This window comes from Nicotiana tomentosiformis, chromosome 1 (assembly GCF_000390325.3).
Source record: "Nicotiana tomentosiformis chromosome 1, ASM39032v3, whole genome shotgun sequence".
In the NCBI taxonomy this organism is placed as follows: Eukaryota; Viridiplantae; Streptophyta; class Magnoliopsida; order Solanales; family Solanaceae; genus Nicotiana; species Nicotiana tomentosiformis.
This window is the reverse complement of record NC_090812.1, coordinates 155,160,643-155,183,642: the sequence shown is the minus strand read 5'-3', so window position 1 is coordinate 155,183,642 and position 23,000 is coordinate 155,160,643. Positions and strand designations below refer to the sequence as shown.

Sequence of the window (23,000 nt, the reverse complement as noted above, 5' to 3'; positions counted from 1 at the left end):
CCTACATGTAGTGTTAACTAAATCACAAGTGAGCAAGTATATTCAAAAGTGAGCAAGTATATTCACAAGTGACCAAGTATGTATATTCACATGTAAGAAAGTATGTAAGATGCACTTACACACTGTTTAAATAATGCCTCAAATGTAGAATTATAGCATCATAGCCAAATTGACTCACGAAGTCACTGAGCGACACCTTGAAAATTTTATTAGTTGCATCAACCAAATTAAATAGTAGCCCATATAAATTAATATTACGTCAACACTTACTTAAGAAAGGGTTGAACTTCCGGACAATTTAGCAACACATGATTTGAAGCCGATTTGTACTCCATACTACTCAGGCCTTCATCGATCTTTAGAACCTTGGCCTGGTTGATTTAATATGGACATTGGTGGATATAATGGATCACTATCAATTACGACATTGTGCCGATTGGGCCTTTTTCTAGCACATGGCACATGACTGTCGAAGTAGCAAGAACAAAAATGGGCAGTTTCCTTTGCAAGATAGGCTTCGCATATAGATCCTTCTATCCTATTCCTATGTTTAACAAACCATTTACACTTGTCGATAGTCCTGCACATTGTCATATTAGACGATAACATTAAATAAAATTATAAGAACGAATCATGGTTTGATCATTACCTATCGAATAGATACATCCACCTACATTGAATCGCCTTCCAGGCCGGGCCTCGTGTACAAGGTGAATTGGAAGGTTTTCCATTACATCAAATAAACCACATGAAAAAATCCTTTATAGCTTATTACTAATTACATGAATGTTCCGATTCATTTGAAATAAGTTTTCTCCACTTAAAGTGGTAGAACATAAGTCTTTGAAGAACAAACTTATCTCTGTGATGGGTTTCCAGATATTTTCAGACAAACCACAAAATGTGATGGAGATTAAGGTTTCCATGAAGATATGACAGTCATGTCTTTTCATATGAGTCAGCTTTCCTTCAACCATATCATCACGTTTTGCCAAGTTTGAAGCATAGCCCTCGGGCATCTTTAGATTTGTAACCCACTCACAAATCTATCGTCTTTGTTTCAAAGTGAATGTGTAGTTGGCCTTGGGTTTGAACACCTTACCATTGTTCGCAGACTGCAAATATAATTCAGGTCACCTACAATATTCTTGTAAGTCCAGTCTAGCCTTCGGGTTATCTTTTGTCTTATTATTATCATCCATAATTGTGTCGAACAAATTGGAAAAATAGTTCTTCTCAATATTCATGACATCAAGATTGTGTCAGAGAAGATTATCCTTCAAATATGGAAACTCCAAAAATATTCTCTGTTTTGTCCAGTTATGAGTAACACCATATCCAGAAAATTTAGAATGTGGTGCCTCGGTAACTTTAGTGAAGTTATAAACCCCCTCCCAAATTTACTCATCGGACTAAATTGGAGATGGAAAATCATATTCAACTGTATTCTTTTTAAATTCGTTCTTCATCCTTTTGAACTCATGATCAACTGGTAAGAACTAACGATGACAATCAAATCATGACTGCTTTCAGCCATGTCTAAAAGTCAACGCTACACCATTTTCCATGCAGTAAGGACATGCTAACTTAGTCATCCACCCAGACAACATTCCATATGCAGGTAAATCATTAATGATCCACATTAAATTAACACGCAAGTTGAAATTTTGCTTAGTTGATATGTGTCACGGCCCAAAATCCACTATAGGTCGTGGTGGCACCTAACGTCTCCATCAGGCAAGCCAACAGTGATTAATCAACTTAATTACTCATTTTATTATTTTTAAAATCATGAATCCCATTAAATAAGTAGAGTAAAATCTTCTACTCGCAGAAAACCCGTGATTTTATTTTCTAGTTTACATATAAAATATGAATTACAAGGTGATATGATAATAATTACGTGAATTACAATAATGAACATCCAGTAGGAACCCCCAAAATCCAGTGTCACAAGTGCATGAGCATCTACTAGGAAATATAATAAAATACAACACCTGTCTGGAATACAAGTTAGACAGGAGAATGTAAATAACACCGATGGAGACTCTGTATGCTGCAGAACGTAACATGGAATGCAGCTCACCGTAAAGTTCCCTCAAAATCTACGTCTTTGCTCCCTAAATACCACCAGACTATATATATATATATATATATATATATATATATATACATGCACAATAAGTGCAACAAGTGTAGCATGAGTACATAAATCAATATGTGCCTAGTAATTATCTAGACTAACCCCGGAGAAGTAGTGAAGAGGGGTCAACATCGGCACTTGCTAGTGGTCCAATAAATCAAATACTGTAAGAAGTAAGCAAATATGAGGTATGGTAAATAAACCATATAAACAAATATAGGTATGTGGAACGATCCTCCTCTGAACAATAAACTCAAGCTATCAATTATCGGTTACCTCCTCAACCGTAGTATATAAGTAAAATGGTCCCCACCAAATAGGTCGTCAAAATCAAGTCGAGAAAACTCACGGATGCGATGGCTCATTGTCAAATATAGTGCTCGACGCTGCCGAGGCGAACGACCCAATCCCATAAGGATATGATACTACCGAGGCGAATAGCCTGATCTCATAATAATGTGTACACCATCGAGAGTCGAACGACACGAACCATAGATACATCTATTATACTGCTGAGGTGAACGACCCGCTCCCATAAGAGTGTGGTACATAATACTGCCAAGGCAAACGGCCCGATCCAAATAGAGTAAGAACCTCTAAAGGTTCCTTGACCTCACTCTCAAATATATGTGTGAGTTATGAAATTTAAGGAAACTTTGCAAAGAAAACGCACAACGCGGGAGAAATTAGTAAGGGTAGTACAAATTTGCACAGCTAATCAAGTATCTCGTCCAATTTCTAAAATAGCGAGTCCATTATTGTACGCAAGTCTAATCTCAGGTCATAATGAGAAATAAATTAATTAAACATGCAAGGATATCTCAAATAGCACATTTAAAACATGGCGTGAACTACCCGGCCGTAATCAGGAATTATGCAATACACACGGACCCTTGTCACCGCGTACGTGCGTAGCTCCCACAACATGTAGCATGTAATCAATATATCACCTACGGGGTAATTTCCCCCTCACAAGGTTAGACATGAGACTTACCTCACTCCGAAGTTACATAACCGGCTCCAATGCCTCTCTAACTTCTCGACTCAAAGCCAAACGATCCTAAACTAGTCAAACAATGTGCAAATCAATCAAAATAGGCTCCAATGCATATAATTAATAAAGATAGACTCCTAATATTGCCTACCCAAGTGTTGACAGCTTAAACATGCTATTAGCGCAAACAATAGAGTAAAGCCAAAATGAAAATTATCATGCTCGAATTTATTTGATTATGTTTAAACCCTACCCCCACGACCCAATTCAATATCCAAAACATCGAAAGTGCTAATGTTCTTCACATTTTTAAAGCCAACTCTTACTGTTACAAACACTATTAATTATTGTTCAAAATTAATATCTTACATACCCATATTCAAAAATTAGATATAAACATAAATGGGACTAATAACAAGAACGAAACAGAACTAATCACTAATTAAGAGGGAAAGAAAATTGAGGACAAAAGCATGGTATCTAACAACAAATAATCGCCATAGCAATTAATCATCCAAATATTTTAAAGATGAGAGAATAAAATAGAGATGATCTTAGATGACAAACTCTGTCCTTTGAAACATGCAACGTTGGACCAGACCGTCAAAGCGGAGGATCTGAAACATCACCTCAACCCAAAACTCTCGATTAAATGGAACCGTTAATGACCATAACTTTGCTGATCGGACTCGATGGGTTTTACCTCACGGGAAAAAAAAAGTGACGAGATCCGGTATCCGACAAACTGAACTAGATCTCGCTTCGACCTCATCTCTATCAACGTCTACTCGCCGGATGCCGGAAAATTCGAAGTCAACTCAGAAAAACTCAACTGAACTTCGATCGGTTTTGAGGTCGTTTTTGGCTATTTTTGAGCTGGGTTTTGAGATGAGGGACGACTGGTGGAATTTAGTGATGTTGGTAGCTTAAGGACGGAATTTGGACGGTGGTGAAGAGAAGGAAGCTTACGAAAATGGATTTTGATCTCTACTCTGTCCCTCGTTGCTCTCTATCTGCTTTCTAATGTATATTTATATAAGGAGATGTTGTGTGTATTTTCTTGGAGAAGAAGAAAAATTCTTGCACCAAGACCGTATGGTCCCTTACTCTCTATCAGCCCTATTGATCGTGAGTACCTTCGAAAATACCCCTCCAATCACACCAACAAGTTCCTTAACATGACACAAACCTGCTCGAGGCTTCAAATCACACCAAACAACAGAAAAACAAAACTACGAACCGATGATCGAAAACTTTCTTTAAACCTATAAACATTCAAAATTTGACGAACGAGTCCGATTCATACTTTAAAATTTCGGAATGACGCCAAACTTTATGAACCTATTCCAAAGCTAGGAACTCCCAACAGACATCGATAACACCAAAAGTCACTTCAAATCAAACTTTAAAAATCCTAAAACCTTCAAAATGTCAATTTCCACAATAAGGGCCGAAATGCTCCCGGGGCGACCCGATACTCAACCCGAACACACACCCATGTCCGAAATCATCAAACGAACCTATTGGAACCTTCAAATCTCAATTCCGAGATTGTTTACTCAAAAGTCAAACCTTACTCAACTCTTACAACTTAAAGATTTCGAAATGAGAATTTTCCTTCTGATCAAGTCCGAACTTCACGATATTCAATTCCAACTACCCGTGCAAGTCATAATACAAGAAGTGAAGCTACCCAAGGCCTCAAACCATCGAACGACGTGCTAGATCTCACAGGCAAAATAAAAGAAGACCATAACACCGGCGAACCTTAATGCGTTCATACAAGGACAACGACACCATATCACAAATAAAAATTCCACAACGCTCGAAATATCAAGTCTCGTTACTCCATCAACCAATGCCGAACATCTAACCCATGCACTGAGAAATACTCCTTTCGAGTTATTCACTGCCTTGACACATAAACAAGTACCTTACCATTACACCAACACTGTGGGATAACAACGCATGAACATCATAATAATCTGTGCATAGCCTCGAAACTATAGGAAATACAAATACTTAGTTGAAATGACAGAACCCCCTTTCGCAAGGCGACGATAATAGCCTACCCGAATAAGCAGGGAGGAACATCTTGTACCACGCTTGCAGTACCCCTACAACTTCTCGATGCCCAATTGATAACAAGCGCTATACGTCGCTTAATATTGAGTAGGAAGGAAATTAGGACATAAGCTTCAATGGAATCAACTCGCACGATGAGGAATAAAAAAGGGAAGTGCTTCTAAAAGCCTTGTAGCCTCTCAAAGATAAGTACATATGTCTCCGTACCGATCCAGAAGATTCTACTAGACTTGCTCATGACTTGTGAGACCCAAGTGAACCTAAAGCTCAAATACCAAGTTGTCACGACCCAAAGTCCATTATAGGTCATGATGGTGCCTAACGCCGCCATCAGGCAAGCAAATGGTAATTAATCAACTTAGTTACTCATTTAATTATTTTTGAAATCATGTATCCCATTAAATAAGTAGAGTAAATATTGTACTTGTAGAAAACCCGTGATTGTAATTTCCAATTCCGTATAAAATATAAATTACAAGGTAAAATGATAATAATTACGTGAACTACAATAATGAACATCGAGTAGGAACCCCCGAAACTCGGTGTCAAAAGTGCATGATCATCTATTAGGAAATATAATAAAATATAACACCTGTTTGGAATACAAGTTATACAGGAGAATGTAAATAACACTGATGGAGACTCTGTATGCTGCAAAACGTAACATGGAATGCAGCTCACCGTAAAGTCCCCTCAAAATCTGTTTCTTTGCTCCCCAAATACCACTAGATATATATATATATATATATATATATATATATATATATATATATATATATATGCACAATAAGTGCAACAAGTGCAGCATGAGTACATAAATTAACATGTTCCTAGTAAGTATCTAGACTATCCCCGGAGAAGTAGTGACGAGGGATCAATATCGACACTTACTAGTGGTCCAATAAATCAAATACTGTAAGAAGTAAACAAATATGAGGCAGGGTAAATAAACGATATAAAAAAATATAAGTACGTTGAACGATCGTCCTCTGAATAGTTAAGTCAAGCTCTAAATTATTTGTTACCTCCTCAACCGAAGTATATAAGTAAAATGGTCTACTCTAGATAGGTCGTCAAAACTCAAATCAGGAAAACTCTCGGATGCGATGGCTCATTGTCAAATATTACGCACGATGCTGCCAAGGTGAATGACCTGATCCCATAAGGATATGATACTGCTGAAGTGAACAACCTGATTTCATAATAATGTGTACACTGTCGAGGGTCGAACAACACGAACGATAGATGTATCTATTATACTGTTGAGGCGAACGGTCCGCTCCTATAAGAGTGTGATACATAATATTACTTAGGCGAACGCCCCGATCCCATTAGAGTAAGAAGCTTTAACGTGTCCTTGACCCCACTTACGAATATACATGTGAGTTGTTAAATTTAAGGAAACTTTGCATAGAATACGCACAGCGCAGGTGAAATTCGTAAGGGGGGCACCAATTTGCACAACTAATCAAATAGCTCGTCCAATTTCTAAAATAGCGAGTCCATTATTCTACGCAACTCTAATCTCAGGTCGTAATGCAAATAAAGTAATTAAGCAGGCAAGGATATCTCAAATAGCACATTTAACACATGGCGTGAATCTTAGTCCACCCAGACGTAATGAGGAATTCTAGCATACGCACGGACACTCGTCACCTCGTACATGCGTAGCTCTTACAACATGTAGCATGTAATCAATACATCACCTACAGGGTAATTTTCCTCTCAGTAGGTTAGATAGGAGACTTACTTCGCTCCAAAGTTCCATAATCAACTCCAATGCCTCTCTAACTTCTCGACTCAAAGCCAAGTGATCTGAAACTAGTCAAACAATGTGCAAATCAATCAAAATAGACTCCATTGCTTATAATTAATAAAAATAGAATTCTAATATTGCCTACCCAAATGTTGACGGCTTAAACACGCTATTAACGCAAACAATAGAGTAAAGCCAAAACAAAAATTATCACGCTCGAATTTATTTGATTTTGTTTAAACCCAAACCTCTACTACCCAATTCAATATCCAAAACAGCGAAAATGCCAATTTTCTTCACATTTTTAAAGCCAACTCTTATTGTTACAAACATTATTAATTATTGTTCAAAATTAATATCTTACATACCCATATTCAAAATAAGATATAAACATCAATGGGACTGATAACAAGAACAAAACATAACTAATCATTAATTAAGAGGGAAAGAAAATTGAGGACAAAAGCATGTTATGTAACAAAAAATAATCACCATAGCTATTAATCATCCAAATATTTTAAAGATGAAAGAATAAAATAAAGATGACCTTAGATGACAAACTCTATCATTTGAATCTGCAACGTTGTACTAGACCGTCAAAGCAGAGAATCTCAAACAACACCTCAACCCAAAACTCTCGATTGAATGGAACCGCTAATGACCATAACATTGTTGTACGGCCTCCTTCAGTTGAACCTCACTGGAAAACCAAATAATTGCTGAGATCCGGTGTCCGAATAACTGAAATCTATCTCTTTTCGACTGGATCTCTATCAACGGCCACTCGCCGGATGCCGGAAAATTTCAAAATAACTCAGAAAAACTCAACTAAACTTCGCCTGGTTTTGAGGGCATTTTTTGGGTATTTGTGAGCTGGGCTTTGAGATGAGGGACGACTGGTGGAATTTAGTGCTTCTGGTGGCTTAAGGATGGAGTTTGGACGGTGGTGAATAGAAGGAAAAGGAGCTTACGAAAATAGATTTTTATCTCTAACTCTCCATTCTCGTTCTCTATTTTTGAACATCGTCCATTCCCCTCTGTCAGTCCAGCCCTTACTCTGTGATGTTGTGTGCATTTTCTTGGAGAAGAAGAAAAACTATGGCACCAAGACCGTGTGGTCCCATACTCTCTATCAACCCTATTGAGCGTGAATGCCACCGAAAATTCGCGTCCAATCACACCACCAAGTACCATAACATGACACGAACCTGCTCGAGGTCTCAAATCACACCAAACAATAGCAAAACTACGAATCAACGATCAAAAACTTTTCTTTAAACCTTCAAACATTCAAAGTTCTACGAACGCGTCTGATTCATACTTAAATATTTCTAAATGATGCTAAACTTTACGCGCTAGTCATAAATTATGATACGAACCTATTCCAAGGCTCAGAACTCCAAACGAACATCGATAACACCAAAATTCACTTCAAATCTAACTTGGGAAATTCCAAAACCTTCAAAATGCCAATTTTCTACAATAAGCACCAAAATGTACCCGGGCGACCCGATACTCAACCCGAACATACGCCCAAGTCCGGAATCATCATACGAACCTATTGGAACCTTGAAATCCCAATTCGGAGATCATTTACTCAAAACTCAAATCTTAGTCAACTCTTACAACTTAAAGCTTCCGAAAAAAGAATTTTCCATCTGAATCAACTCCGAACTTCCCAAAATTCAATCCCGACTACATGTAGAAGTCATAATACATGAAGTGAAGCTACCTAAGGTCTCAAATCACCGAATGAAGTGCTATATCACAAAACGACCGATTGGGTCATTACAATATGTCATATGCCTCAACTCCATCGTACCACAATTGTTTTAGCTCATCAATCATAGGTTGTAAATATACTGTAACGATCCAATCGGCCGTTTTGAGTATTAGCACTTTGTTCAGTGGTTTATGGTCTCGAGAAGCTCCAAAATAGTATTTTTATATTCCAATAATTTCGTATGGTGAATATGTACTTAGGCGTGTATCCAGATTTGGATTTGGAGGTCCCTATCGTAATTTGAAGCATTTCGGCAAAATTTTGAAAGTTGAATTTTTTGGAAAGTTAGAGAGATTTGACCGAGAGTTGACTTTGGTAATATCAGGTACGAAATGTGATTCTGAGAGTTGGATTAGCTCCGTTATGTCATTTTGAACTAGCATACAAAATTGGACGTCATTCCGGGTTGATTTGATGTGTTTCGGTAAGGGTTTTAGATGTTGGAATATTCGAAATTTCATAAGTTCGATTCATAATACGATTCGTAGTTCCAATATTGTTTAATGTGATTTGATACCTCGAGCGGGTCCGTGTTATGTTATGGAACCTATTGGTATGTTTGGGCAGGGTCCTGGGGACCCCGGGTGTGTTTCATATGATTTTATTGCTTGGTATCAGGTCTGTTTTTGGTGTATCCACATTTTTTGGAAGTTTGATCGCAGATGTGGAGACGCTTCTACGAATGTTGTGTCGCTTCTGCGATACTGAAGCCGGAAGGACTTCGTTTTTGTGGAGGATTTATCACAAATGCTATGGCCGTTTTTGCAGCCCACTGATCGCAAATGTGAAGTTGTCCGCTTCTGTGGTTATTTGTGCGCTTCTGTACGGGTGCAACCACTGGTCTGGCCAGTTGAGTTCGCATATGTGAATGTTTTCTCGACAATGCGAGAGCGCAGTTGCGCTTCCTTGTCCGCAAATATGGAAGTTCTTGGTCGGGTTACGAGATGCGAGTCCGGGTCGACTTTTTGAAGTGATTTTTCAATTCTTAGCTAAGACCATTATTTAATTATTTAAATTAGTTTCATATTGTTATAATTTTAGTATGAAATTATTTTGGCTAGATTCAAGTCGTTTGGAGTTGGAAATTGAGGGAAGGCCTACTAATTGATTAATTGAGAGGTATGTATCTTGTATAACTTTATGTGGGGGAAACTATCCCTTAGGGTTTGAGCCTTTGGTGCTAATTATGCCATGTGAAGTCTGTGTACGCGAGGTGACGAGTACATGCTCGGGCTTATTTGTAGAATGTTGACCTTTTAAGGCTCTTAGGTTATTATGCTCTTTAGATATGAAGTTGTCTTGTTATGTTAAGTTCCTCATTTAAAAGTTTTACCTATACATGTCTTATTTGGAATTAATTGCTTTCATGTTCCACTCTTATTGCATATTCGGTTTCCCTGCTATCCTTTCCTAAATGCTTATCCTTAATTGAATTTGTTTTACCTCTTCCCTAATTGCTTAACCCTAAATGAAGCTAGTCATCCTTGATCGTAGTAGCCTCATCCTTATTTGGAATTGTTGACTCACGTTATCTCCCTTGATGTCGAATTGTACTTTTTTGGAATTTTTTATTACATATCATTTCTCCGTTGTTGAGATATTCTTATAGAAACAAGTATTTCCTATTGTATTTATTCTTTGTGAGCTCGTTCTACCGTTTCTTTTTTATCCAAAGCTCTTGAGTTGAATTACTTGTCGTATTTTTGCGCTATTGTTGTTGTTGCTGCTGGTGTACTTAATCTTTTGAGTCGAGGGCTATGCGCGGTTATGGTATTGATATTGTTTATAAGAAATGTTGTAGAATATGGGTACATGTTGTAAAAGACATTCTATTTTGATGTTGTGTTTTGCCACGTGGTATTGTTGGGAGGTTTTGTTCTGGTGTTTGCATGAGGTTTCTGTCATGCTATTGTTACTATTGATATTTGCACATGCGGCATGACAAGGAGGGATATATATGTGGGTTTGCTCATGTCGCGAGACAAGGCGGGTATTTACTTTATTATTGTGCACGTTGCGAGACAAGGTGGGCTATGTCAGGGATTGAATTGTGATGACTTATGATGGCCTGGGGGCTGTGTTATTGTTGTTATTTATGTAGTGGTGCGTCTACACTATGTGATTTATACCGTGTACATTTTGTGGTGATCGTTTCATATGTGCCAGTCATTGTCTCTACTCTTACTTGTGACTTGAGTTGTGATGGAATACTTGCACAAGCATACACGTACTTTATCACCCTATTGGTTTAAGAAGATGAACATTGATTCTACCGATCATTTGTACATACTCTGCCTACTTATCTTATATGTAAGAATTGTTCCATTGGCACGTGAGTTGTCCGTGTATTTATCAGTTGAAATGAGGGCACAAGATGCCAAGTGATTAGAGTTCATGAATTGGGACACACGAATTGTGTGAGTTTTGAGGTTTGGTACCTCATGGGGATTATGGAGTAAATATGGTGCGAAAATAGTTATTCTTGTCAAGTTGCTACTTGTATTTCCTTTATTTTTTTTCCATCCGATTTAAACTATGCTGGCTTACTCTAATGTGTTATCACCTGTGGTGTCCCTCTACAAATTGTTGCTTCCATTCCTGTTGCAAGCACCGTATTATTGTTGTCATTAGGCGTAGTTCTGTTCAGATATCATAGTCTGTTAGTTCTATACCAATACATTTTTAGGTTATCTAGTCCAATAGGTGTCTTGACTGCCCCTTGTCACTACTCCACTGATGTTAGTCTTGATACTTACTGGGTATCGCTGTCGTGTACTTATACTACACTTCAGCATATTTTTGTGCAGATCTAGGTAATTCGGAGTCAGTCGATCATTAGCTAGCTGTACGGATCTTACTATTGAGACTCGAGGTAAACCTGTTATTGCGTTCACAAGTCACCTTCTATTATTGTACTTGCACTGTTTATCTCTATTTCGAAACCGTTGTATTTAGAGGTTCTTTAGCAAACTCAATATAGCTTATGACTTGTACTACCGATTTTGGGATTGTAAGTTTTGTATAAAGATTTCTATTTCGTATTTGTTAGACGCCAGTTAAATATTGTTACCATTTCAGTAAATGTTAGGCTTACCTAGTCCTTAAGACTAGGTGCCATCATGACATAATGCGGAGGAAAATTTGGGTTGTGACATATACATCAATCAAACTCTTTGGATTGCAGGGACCGAGAATAACAAAGTTTAAAATAATATATGGACTAGTCATACACATTTTAGGCGGAAGATTATACGAAGTAATAAAGACCGGCCAACATGAATATGGTGTTGCAGAAACAGAAAATGGCGTGAAACCATCAACACACAAACCAACCGAACATTCCTCGGTTCACTAGTATAATCCGGATACGTGATGTCAAAATGCTTCCAAGCCTCCCCATCTGAAGGATGACACATAACACCGAGAGGCCTTTATAGTGCCATCTCATATGAGGAGCGAAACTCATCAATGTTTACAACCTCTTTTATATAGGAATAAGAGGTAAATAATGCATCGACTTTATAACAACATTCTTCCCACTAGAAACCCTCTTAAAATGAGTTTTTCACAAAATTTATAACTTTCTAAATCTGCATCACCCTTATAACACAACATGCAGCCATCTTAACAACAATAAATTCTCAGAGACGAGAGTCCTAACTTAGAAACCAATCTTTTAGCCATTTAGAAATCTTCAGGCATGTTGAAAGAAGGGTCAACTAGTTCACTCGTAAGGCCAATGAAAGAATCCATTCCGGCTCGAGAAATATTGGTATCTGATTTAATACTTAATTATCTAACCGCAACACACAACTGAGAGTGCATACCCCCTTCACTTAGTGGATGACTAGCGACCTCTAACTCTTCATAAAAATATTTTGCCTTTTCGTTATGAGGTTGTTCAACATTTTCACGGATTTCTGTAATGACCTGGCCGGTCGTTTTGAGTATTACAGTGCCATTTCACCATTTACTGCCAATCTTGTGTTAAATTATAGATATGTGACTTGTCGGGGAGGTTTCAGAATGAATCAGAATACTTAGTTCCAAGATTTAAAGCTTAAGTGGAAATAGTCGATCGGGATGTTGACTTATATGAAAACGATCCCGGAATAGAATGTTTATGATTCCAATAGCTAGGAGTGTGTCCGAAAAAATATTTGAAAGCTCGTAGTTAAATTAGGCTTGAAATGGTGAAAATAGAAAGTTAAGTTTGGATGTTTGACAGGGGGGAGGGGTGACTTTTTGATAATGGGCAGGCGGAATCCAGTTCTGAAAATTTTCATAAGTCCGTAATGTCATTTATGACTTGTGTGCAAAATTTGAGGTCAATCGGACTTGATTTGATAAATTTTAGTATAAAATGTATAAGTTGGAATTTCTTAGTTTCATTAGGCTTGAATCGGGGTATGATTCGTATTTTTAGCATTGTTTGTTGTGATATGATGATTTGACTAAATTTATATGATGTTTTATGACTTGTTGGTATATTTGGTTGAGGTCCTCGAGGCCTCGAGTAAGTTTCATATGGTTAACGGATCGAAATTTGGACTTGAACAACTGTTGGAAATTTTGGCCTTTTAGTGCAATCGCACCTGCGGAATTTAGCTCGCAGGGAGCCTGGCATCGCAGAAGCGTGAGGTCCGCAGAAGCAGACAAAATGCCATACAGTAGAAGCGACAAAATTGTCGCAAATGTATCCTGGGCTAAGGAGGGACTGGACCGCAGAAGAGGACACCTTATTCTCAGTAATGAAGGTAGTCATAGATCGGAAGCTTTACTGCAAAAGAGGAACCACATATGCGGTTAAAGATTCCGCAGATGTGGAACCTCTGGGCAGTGTACAAAAACAGAAAGGTCTGAGATTTTCTCATTTTTGGACATTCCAAGCACGGGTTAAGGCGAGTTTTCAGAGATATTTTACGGGAAAACTTGAGGTAAGTCACTTGTGAATTGTTAGTCAATAATATTGAATTATCACTAAGTATTTCGACTAAATTACGTATTTTTGAGGTGAAATTCGAGAAGTTGGGCCTAGAGATTTGAAAATACTATCTGAGATTTGAAGGTCTAGTTGATGTCGAAATTTGGTAAATTTTGTATGGTTGGAATCATGGTTGAATGCGATTTCATATTTTGTAACTTTTTCGAGTTCCGAGATGTGGGCCCTACCGACGATTTTTGAGTTAAATTTCGGATTTTGTTTGAAAATTAGTATTTGCATATGGAATAAATTTGTATAATTTGTATTGACTGAATCAAATTAATTGTGACTAGATTCGAGGTGTTCAGAGGCCGATTCGCGAGGCAACGACATATTGAAATAAAGAACCTCCACGGTTTGAGGTAAGTAACACTTCTAAACTTGGTTCTGAGGGTATAAATAACTGAATTATGTATTATGTGAATTGTATGAAGGTGACGCACATGCTAGGTGACGGGCATGTGGGTGTGCACCATAGAAATTATGACTTAAATAAATTTTTTGAAGTTGAAAAATTGAAGAATCATGTTATTATCTGCATATCCTCCATGTGTTAGAGAAATTTAGCTAAGGCTCGTGTTAAAGATCATGTATAGGTTACGCGCCAGTATTTTGGGACCCATAGGGTCGTTTTCCTGTGGAATTAATTGTTTTAAAATGTAAATTTCATACTCAGTCATGTTAATCCATTGTGAGGATATTTATGCGATTGAGTTGCGCACCGCAGCATGCCATATTGTCTTTATATTTATTATTATTATATGGATAGGGCTAGCACGCCTTATATACTTTATTATTATGGGATCAGACTGCATGCCACAGTAGGCCATATCGGCTTTATATAGATCTTGGGCTGAAGGAGCCCCTGCGGAGTCTGCATCCCCCACAGTGAGCGCAGATGATTATATTTTCGGGGTGGACTTCCCAGGGCATGGAGTTGCCTTATTTGTTTATAATTGTGATGAATTCCCTAGACATGGATCTTTTCCAAATCATTTATATTTGCGGATAAATCTAATCCTTGGCTGGATTCTCCTTATACAATACTGAGTGACTGATATATATATATATGCGGGATAGATTTTCCCTGGGCTCGATTGGCCATATACAGTACTGAGTGACTGAGTAGTTGTGATCATAAGTACACGAGGTTTTCCACTGAGGTGCATCATATATAGCAGGTACATTGGCATGTAGATATAGAGATGTCATATTCCTCATGTCCTTCAGAATTGATCTATTTTACTTGTATTAAGTTTAACTCTTAAACTTTAAAGCATTCCTACATTTCTGTACTGTTATTTCTATACTAGACTGTATATGTGGAGCTCGTCACTACTTTCAGTCCAAAGGTTAGTCTTGTTACTTATTAAGTTGGTTGTACTCATCCTACACTCTTCACCTTGTGTGCAGATCTAAGTACTTTTGGACATGGCGATTGCTAGTTTTTGGGAGATTATCTGTTGGAGACCATCGAGGTAGCTGCTTGACATTCACAGACCTTGACTCTCTTTCCTTTCAGTTATTTGTACCATTCTACATTCCAGACAATGTTTGTATCAGTTAGACTTTGTTGTCATTTAGATGCTCATGTACTTAGTGACACCGGGTTTTGGGTGTGTTTTATATCCGTATTTGTGAGATTTTTCTGTTAAATCTAAATATTATGTTTTCAAACATAAGAGATCATGTGATTTATTGATGTTATCGGTATCCTAGTATTGAGATAGGCATCATCATAACACGTGAATTTTCGGTCGTGACAAGTTGATATTAGAGCCTAGGTTACATACTACCGGAAAGGAAAATTTCACTTTCTTGTATTATGTCGTGCAAATTTGTTGGTTCCGGAAAACTAAATTTTTATTATTCTATTTTCTCACAAATGGTGAGGACACATACTACCGGATCAGAAGGCCAGCCACCAGTGCCATCATTAGGGTCGCGAGAGGTCGGGGTCGTGGTAGAGGTCGAGGTATAGCTCGTACAACAATTGAAGCAACACCTATAGAACTAACAGTTGCTCCAGCTCAGGAGCAGGTTCCAGATAGAGTTGAGCTGACATGGGCATGTTAGGCACCAACTGTGCCTATTGTGATTCTACGCATTCATGAGGCTTTAGCACAGATATTCACTGGCCTTGCTCAGGTTGTTTCGGCTCAGGCCGCACCAGCCACTTCTTAGGCCAGAAGAGGTACTCATACCCCCGTTACCCATACTCCAGAGAAGGTAGTGCAGGGACTTCATATACTGGGGACACTACCAGTCCAGCCGGTTGCACCTACTCAGGCCTAGGTAGGTCCTATTATGAATGACGAGGAGCATAAGAGGTTAGAGAGGTTTGGGAGACTTTGTCCTCCAACCTTTAGTGGAACTGAGTCAGACGATGCTCAGGAATTCTTGGACAGATGCTAACGGCTGCTTCATACACTAACTATTCTGGAGACCAGTGGGGTCTCATTTACTATTTTTTCAGCTGATCGGGGCAGCCTTCAAATGGTGGGAGACCTATCATGGCATGAGTGCTCCGTATTATTTTTAGAGAAGTTTGTAGCACATACCCGCAGAGAGGAATTGTGAAGATAGTTCGAGTATTTATATCAGGAGGACCTGTCCATGACTCAGTATGAGACGCAGTTATCAGAATTGGCAAGTCATGCATTTTGGTTGGTTCCTACCGAGAGGGAGAAGATCAGGAGGTTCATTAATGTCCTCAACCAATAATTCTGTTTTGTTATGACTTTGGGAAATGTAGCAGGTGCTAAATATGACGAGGTGATTGATAGTGCTTGACGAATAGAAATGGTCTGTACTCAGGAACGTGAGGAGAGGGAGACCAAGAGGTCTCGTGGTCTGGGTAATTCTAGCGGTGTTCCTTATAGGGGACAACCCTATCACAGTAGGGGTCGACCTTATAGGCCCGCTCAGATGGCTCGTCCAACTCATCATGGAGTATCAGCTAGCCATGGTTCATACAATGCTTGACAGAGTCAGTATTCTCTTAGTGCACTTCCAGCTCAGAGTTCATCTCATGCACCATCAATTTAGGGTTTATCTATACCAAGTTCTTCTCGTATTTATTCTGGTTCTCGAGGTCCACCTCAGAACATGCCACCATTCTTCGAGATGGATTGCTATGATTGTGGAGCACTGGGTTATGTGAGGAAATACTTTTCCCGCCTTTTGCGAAGTCCAATTCAGTAGATGAGTCAGGTTGTGGCTATTGCACCAGTTGCTTCACCACCCGCCCAGCCAGTTCGGGGTGGAGCTCAGTCAGCTAGGGGTCGCCCTAGAGGGGGAGGTTGATCAGGTGTTGGTCAGACCCAATTCTATGCTATTCCTGCTAGGCCAGATGTCGTTGCTTCAGATGCAGTGATCATAGGTATTGTCTCAGTGTGCCATAGGGAAGCTTCTATATTATTTGACCCTGGCTCCACATATTCGTATGTATCATCATATTTTGTTCGTTATCTGGATATGCCCTGTGAGTCCTTAGTTTCACCTTTTCGTGTATCTACACCGGTGGGTGATACTATTATTGTGGACCGTGTGTATCGGTCGTATGTGGTAACTATTAGGGGGTTGTAGACTACAGTGGTTATATTATTTCTTAGAGGGTTGTGATCTTAGTAATGCCAAAGGTCAAGTGGAGAGGTTCTCTTGATTATCTTCCCAACAGGGTAATTTCTTATTTGAAAGCACATCGTATGGTCGGGAAGGTGGGTTTGTCATATTTGGAATTTGTGAGAGATGTTGATGCATACACTCCTACTATTGATTCTGTACCCATAGTGCGAGACTTTCTAGATGTATTTCATGCAGACATGTCGGGGATGCCACCCGACAGGGATATTGATTTCGGTATAAACTTAGTGTATGGCACTCAGCCCATTTCTATTCCTCTATATCGTATGTCACCAATTGAGTTGAAAGAATTGAAAGAGGAACTTCAGGAACTTTTTGAAAGATGGTACTATGCGGACGTGCAACGAATACAAGTAGTTAAACAAAGTTACAATCAAGAGCAAGTATCTTTTGCCTTGTATAGATAATTTATTTGACCATCTTTAGAGAGTGGGGGTGTTCTATAAGATCGATTTGAGGTATGGGTATCATCAGTTGAAGATTTGGGATTCGGATATTCTAAAGACGACATTCAGGACTAGTTTTGGTCACTATGAATTTCTCATGATGTCTTTTGGGCTGACCAACACTCTAGTAACATATATGTACTTGATGAATAGTGTATTTCAGCTATATATTGATTTATTTGTCGTAGCTAGGAGGAGAATGCACATCACTTGAGTATTGTATTACAGAGGCTGAGAGAGGAGAAATTGTATGCCAAATTATCTAAGTGTGAGTTTTGGCTTAGTTCAGTGGCATTCTTGGGACATATAGTGTCTAGTGAGGAAATTAAGGTGGTTCCGAAGAAGATAGAGGCAGTTCATAATTGGCCCAGGCCACCTTCAACTACTGAGATTCATGGTTTTCTCCGCTTTGCCGGTTATTAACGTCGCTTTGTGGAGGGATTCTAGTCTATTGCATCGCCCATGACTAAATTAACCCAGATAGGTGCTCCATTCACGTGGTTGGATGAGTTTGAAGAGAGCTTCAAGAAGCACAAGACTTCCTTGCCCACAACTCCAGTTCTAGTTTTAGCTTCAACTTCAGGTTCTTATACAGTGTATTGTGGTGTTTCTCGGATTGGTATCGGGTGTGTCTTAATGCAAGAGGATATAGTGATTGCTTATGCTTCGCGCCAGTTGAAGCCACATGAAAAGAACCACTCTGTTCATGATTTAGAATTGGCAGCCATTGTCCATGCATTGAAGATTTGGATGCACTATCTTTATGGTGTGTCTTGTGAGGTATTTACAGATCATCGGAGTCTCCAACACTTATTCAAACAGAAGGATCTAAATTTGAGGCAGCGAAGATGGTTGGAGCTGCTAACGGACTATGATATTACCATTATGTTTCATCCCGGTAAGGCCAATGTGGTGGCCGATGCCTTGAGTAGAAAGACGGTGAGTATGGGTAGCCTTGCACTCATTCCTGTTGCTAAGAGGCCTCTTGGAGTTTCTAGATATTTCTAGCTTGTGTGGTTTCTCGGTCTTCTTTATATGACCGCATCAGAGAGCGCTAGTATGATGATCCCCGTTTGCTTGTCCTGAAGGACACAGTTCTTCACGACGATGCCAAAGATGTTACTATTGGGGATGATGGGATGTTAAGGATGCAGTGTCGAATTTGTGTGCCAAATGTAGATGGACTGCGTGAGTTGATTCTTGAAGAAGACCACAGTTCGTGGTATTCCATTCATCCAGGTGCCGCAAATATGTATCAGGAGTTGAGACAACACTATTGGTGGAGAAGGATGAAGAAAGATATAGTGGGGTTTGTAGCTCGGTGTTTAAATTATCAGCAGGTGAATTACGAGGATTACAGACCGGGCGGATTGCAGACTTGAAATTCCGGAATGGAAGTGGGAGCGTATTACCATGGACTTCGTATTTGGACTCTTACGGACTTTGATGAAGTTTAATGCTATTTGGGTAATTGTGGATCGGTTGACCAAGTTCGCGTATTTTATTCTTGTCGTTACTACTTATTATTCTGATCGGTTGGCTCAGATGTATATTCGCGAGGTTATCCGCCTTCATGGTGTGCCAGTGTCTATAATTTCAGATCAGGGTACGCAGTTTACATCATAGTTTTGGAGGGCAGTACAGCGAGTGTTAGGCATATATATATAGTTGAGTACAACATTTCACCCTTAGAAAGACGGACAGCCCGAGCTCACTATTCAAATATTGAAAGATATGCTACGTGCTTGTGTTATAGATTTTGGGGTTCTTGGGATCAGTTTTTGCCGCTAGCAGAGTTTTCCTATAATTACAGCTACCAACTGAGCATTCATATGGCTCAGTATGAAGCTTTGTATGGGAGACGGTGTCGGTCTCCGGTAGGTTGGTTTGAGTTGGGTGAGGCTAGCCTATTGGGTACTGATTTAGTACAGGATGCTTTGGATAAGGTTAAATTGATTCAGGATCGACTTCCCATGACGCAGTCTAGGAAGAAATGTTATGCCGACATGAAGGTTCGCGATGTTGCTTACATGGTAGGAGAGAAGGTACTACTCCAAGTTGAAAGGCAAGTTGAGTCCTAGGTATATTGGGTCTTTTGAAATACTTTAAAGGATTGGAGGGGTGGCTTATGAACTTGCATTGCCGCCTAGTATATCGGGTGTTCATCTAGCGTTTCATGTATCTATGCTCCAGAAGTATGTCGGAGTTCTGTCTCATGTTTTGGATTTCAGTACGGTTCGATTGGATGGTAATTTGACTTAGGATGTGGAGTCGGTGACCATTTTGGACTGGCAGGTTCGAAAGTTGAGATCAAAGAACATAGCATCACTAAAAGTGCAGTGGAGAGTCCAGCCAGTCGGGGGAGCTACTTGGGAGACTGAGCGAGAGATGCGGAGCAAATATCCACACATATTTGTGACTTCGGGTATAATTCTAAACCCGTTCGAGGACGAACGTTTGTTTAAGAGGGGGAGAATTTAACGACCCGACCGATAGTTTTGAGTACTACATCACTGTTTCCCCATTTACTGCTAATCTTATGTTAAATTATAATTATGTGACTTGTTGGGGATGTTTCAGAATGAGTCGGAACACTTAATTCCAAGATTTAAAGTTTAAGTGGAAATAGTTGACCGGATGTTGACTTATATGAAAACGGTCACTAAATAGAATTTTTATGATTCCAATAGCTCTGTATGGTGATTTTAGATTTAGGAGTGTGTCCGAAAAATTATTTGGAATCCCGTAGTTAAATTAGGCTTGAAATGACGAAAATAGGAAGTTAAGTTTGGAAGTTTGACAGGGGGATTGACTTTTTGATATCGGAGTCGGAATACAGTTCTGAAAATTTTCGTATGTACGACATGTTATTTATGACTTGTGTGGAAAATTGTAGGTCAATCGGACTTGATTTGATAGGTTTCAGCATCAAATGTAAAAGTTTGAATTTCTTAGTTTTATTAGGCTTGAATCGGGGTATGATTCGTGTTTTTAGTGTTGTTTGATGTGATTTGAGGCTTCAACTAGGTTCGTATGATGTTTTAGGACTTGTTGGTATATTTGGTTGAGGTCCCGGGGGCCTCATATGAGTTTTAGATAGTTAACATATCAAAATTTGGACTTAAACAACTGTTGGAAATTTTGGCCTTCTGGTGCAATCGCACATGCAGAATTTAGCTCACAAAAGAGAGCCTGGCATCATAAAAGCTTGAGTTCTGTAGAAGTGGACAAAACACCATAGTAGCGACAAAATGATCGCAAATGCGGCCTGGTATAAGGAGGGACTGGACCGCAGAAGTGGACGCTTCATTGCAGAAGCGAGTCCGCAGAAGGGAAGACAGTCACAGAAGCGGAAGCTTCACCACAAAAGAGGAACCGCTGATGCGGTTGAAAATTCCACACAAGCGGAACCTCTGGGCAGTGTACAAAAATAGAGGGGTCCGAGATTTTCTTATTTTTGGACATTGCAAACACGGGTTGAGGCACATTTTCAGAGAGAAGTCACGGGAAAACTTGAGGTAAGTCACTTGTGATCATTGTTAGTCAATAATATTGAATTATCACTGAGTATTTCGACTATATTAAGTGTTTTTGAGGTAAAATTCGAGAAATGCATCCTAGAGATTTGAAAATACGATCGTAGATTTGAAGGTCGAGTTGATGTCAGAATTTGGTAAATTTGGTATGGTTGGACTCGTGGTTGAATAGGCGTTCATATTTTGTAACTTTTGTCGAGTTCCGAGATGTGGGCCTCACTGGCAAGTTTTGAGTTAAAATTCGGATTTTATTGGAAAATTAGTATTTTCAAATGGAATAAACTCTTATGAATTGTATTGATTGAATCGAATTAATTGTGACTAGATTCGAGGCTTTCGGTGGACGATTCGTGAGGAAAAGGCATATTGGAATAAAGAACTTGCTCGGTTTGAGGTTAGTAACACTTCTAAACTTAGTTCTATGGGTATAAATCCCTGAATTGCGTGTTATGTGAATTGTATGAAGGTAAATGCTAGTGACGGGCGTGTGGGCGTGCACCATAGAAATTGTGACTTAAATAAATTCTGTGGAGTTGTAAAATTGAAGAATCATGTTATTATCTGCATATCATGCACGTGTTAGAGAAATGTAGCTAAGGCTCGTGTTAAAGATTATGTTCAGGCTACGAGCCGATATTTTGGGAGCCATAGGGTCATGTTGCTTTGGTATTAATTTCTATAAAATGTACATTTCATACTCAATCATGTTCATCCATTGTAAGGATATTTATGGGATCGAGGTACGCGCCGCAGCATGCCATATTGGCTTTTATATTTATTATTATTATATGGATCAGGGTTGCACGCCGCAGCAGGCCTTATAGGCTTTATTATTATTGGATCAGATTGTACGCCGCAGTAGGCCATATCGGTTTTATATAGCGCTTGGGTTGAAGGAGTCACTCCGGAGTCTGCACCCCCCCACAGTGAGCGCAGATGGTTATATATTCAGGATGGACTTCCTAGGGCATGGAGTTGCCTTATTTGTTTCTAATTGTGATAAATTCCCTAGATATGGATCTTGTCCGAATTATTTATATTTGGGGATAAATCTTCCCTTGGTATGGATTGGCCTTATACAGTACTAAGTGACTGACTGTTAGTTGATGTGTGTGTATATATATATATATGGGATGGATCTTCCCTAGGCTGGATTGGCCATAACAGTACTGAGTGACTGAGTAGTTGTGATCGTGAGTACACGTGGTTTTCCAGTGAGGTGTATCATATATAGCATGTACATTGGCATGTAGATTGTCACGACCCAATTTCACCTATAGGTCGTGATGGCTCCCAACACTACATCTAGGCAAGCTAAGTTAATAAATAATGCATATATTGACAAAATTTAAAACCAAGAAAAATAATGAAACCCAAATTCTACCAATGTGTGTGCCAAGACCTGGAGTCACAAGTGTATGAACATCTAGTAGATTATACAAAACCTCAAATACTGTCTGAAATAAAATAGACAAAATGAAAAATACAAGGAGAGACACTAGTAGCTGCAGAACGGCTCAGAAAAGGCAGCTCACCACTTTGCCCCTGGATAACGTGGGTGTAAGACGATTGGTCCCCCACTAGTACTTGCCTCAGGTCCTGCACAAAAAGTGCAGCAAGTGTAGTAT

At 39.1% G+C, this 23,000-nt stretch overlaps 1 protein-coding gene and 1 long non-coding RNA gene across 2 annotated transcripts; one reads left to right on the top strand and one right to left on the bottom strand.

Moving 5' to 3' along the window:
• Nucleotides 1-6,677: 6,677 nt before the first annotated feature.
• LOC104106886 (uncharacterized) lies at nucleotides 6,678-8,105 on the bottom strand. The gene is made up of 2 exons (XR_688660.4): nucleotides 7,526-8,105; nucleotides 6,678-7,037 (listed from the first exon to the last, which is right to left on the bottom strand). It is a non-coding gene; the product is annotated as an uncharacterized lncRNA (long non-coding RNA).
• Nucleotides 8,106-17,377: 9,272 nt separating this feature from the next.
• On the top strand, nucleotides 17,378-19,917 carry LOC138891652 (uncharacterized). Its single transcript, XM_070175331.1, has 3 exons — nucleotides 17,378-17,773; nucleotides 18,925-19,145; nucleotides 19,593-19,917. Exons 1-3 carry the CDS (start codon nucleotides 17,378-17,380, stop codon nucleotides 19,915-19,917), a joined length of 942 nt encoding a protein of 313 aa, XP_070031432.1.
• Nucleotides 19,918-23,000: the final 3,083 nt, after the last annotated feature.

Bases quoted from the DNA above. Each gene is read 5' to 3' on its own strand.
- LOC138891652 (XM_070175331.1), top strand. From the start codon at position 17,378: ATGCCAAAGGTCAAGTGGAGAGGTTCTCTTGATTATCTTCCCAACAGG. The intron at 17,774-18,924 runs GTATCTTTTGCC...CTTGTCCTGAAG, and splicing joins AAAGTTACAATCAAGAGCAA to GACACAGTTCTTCACGACGA. The intron at 19,146-19,592 runs GTTTGTAGCTCG...CTTGTGTTATAG, and splicing joins ATGAAGAAAGATATAGTGGG to ATTTTGGGGTTCTTGGGATC.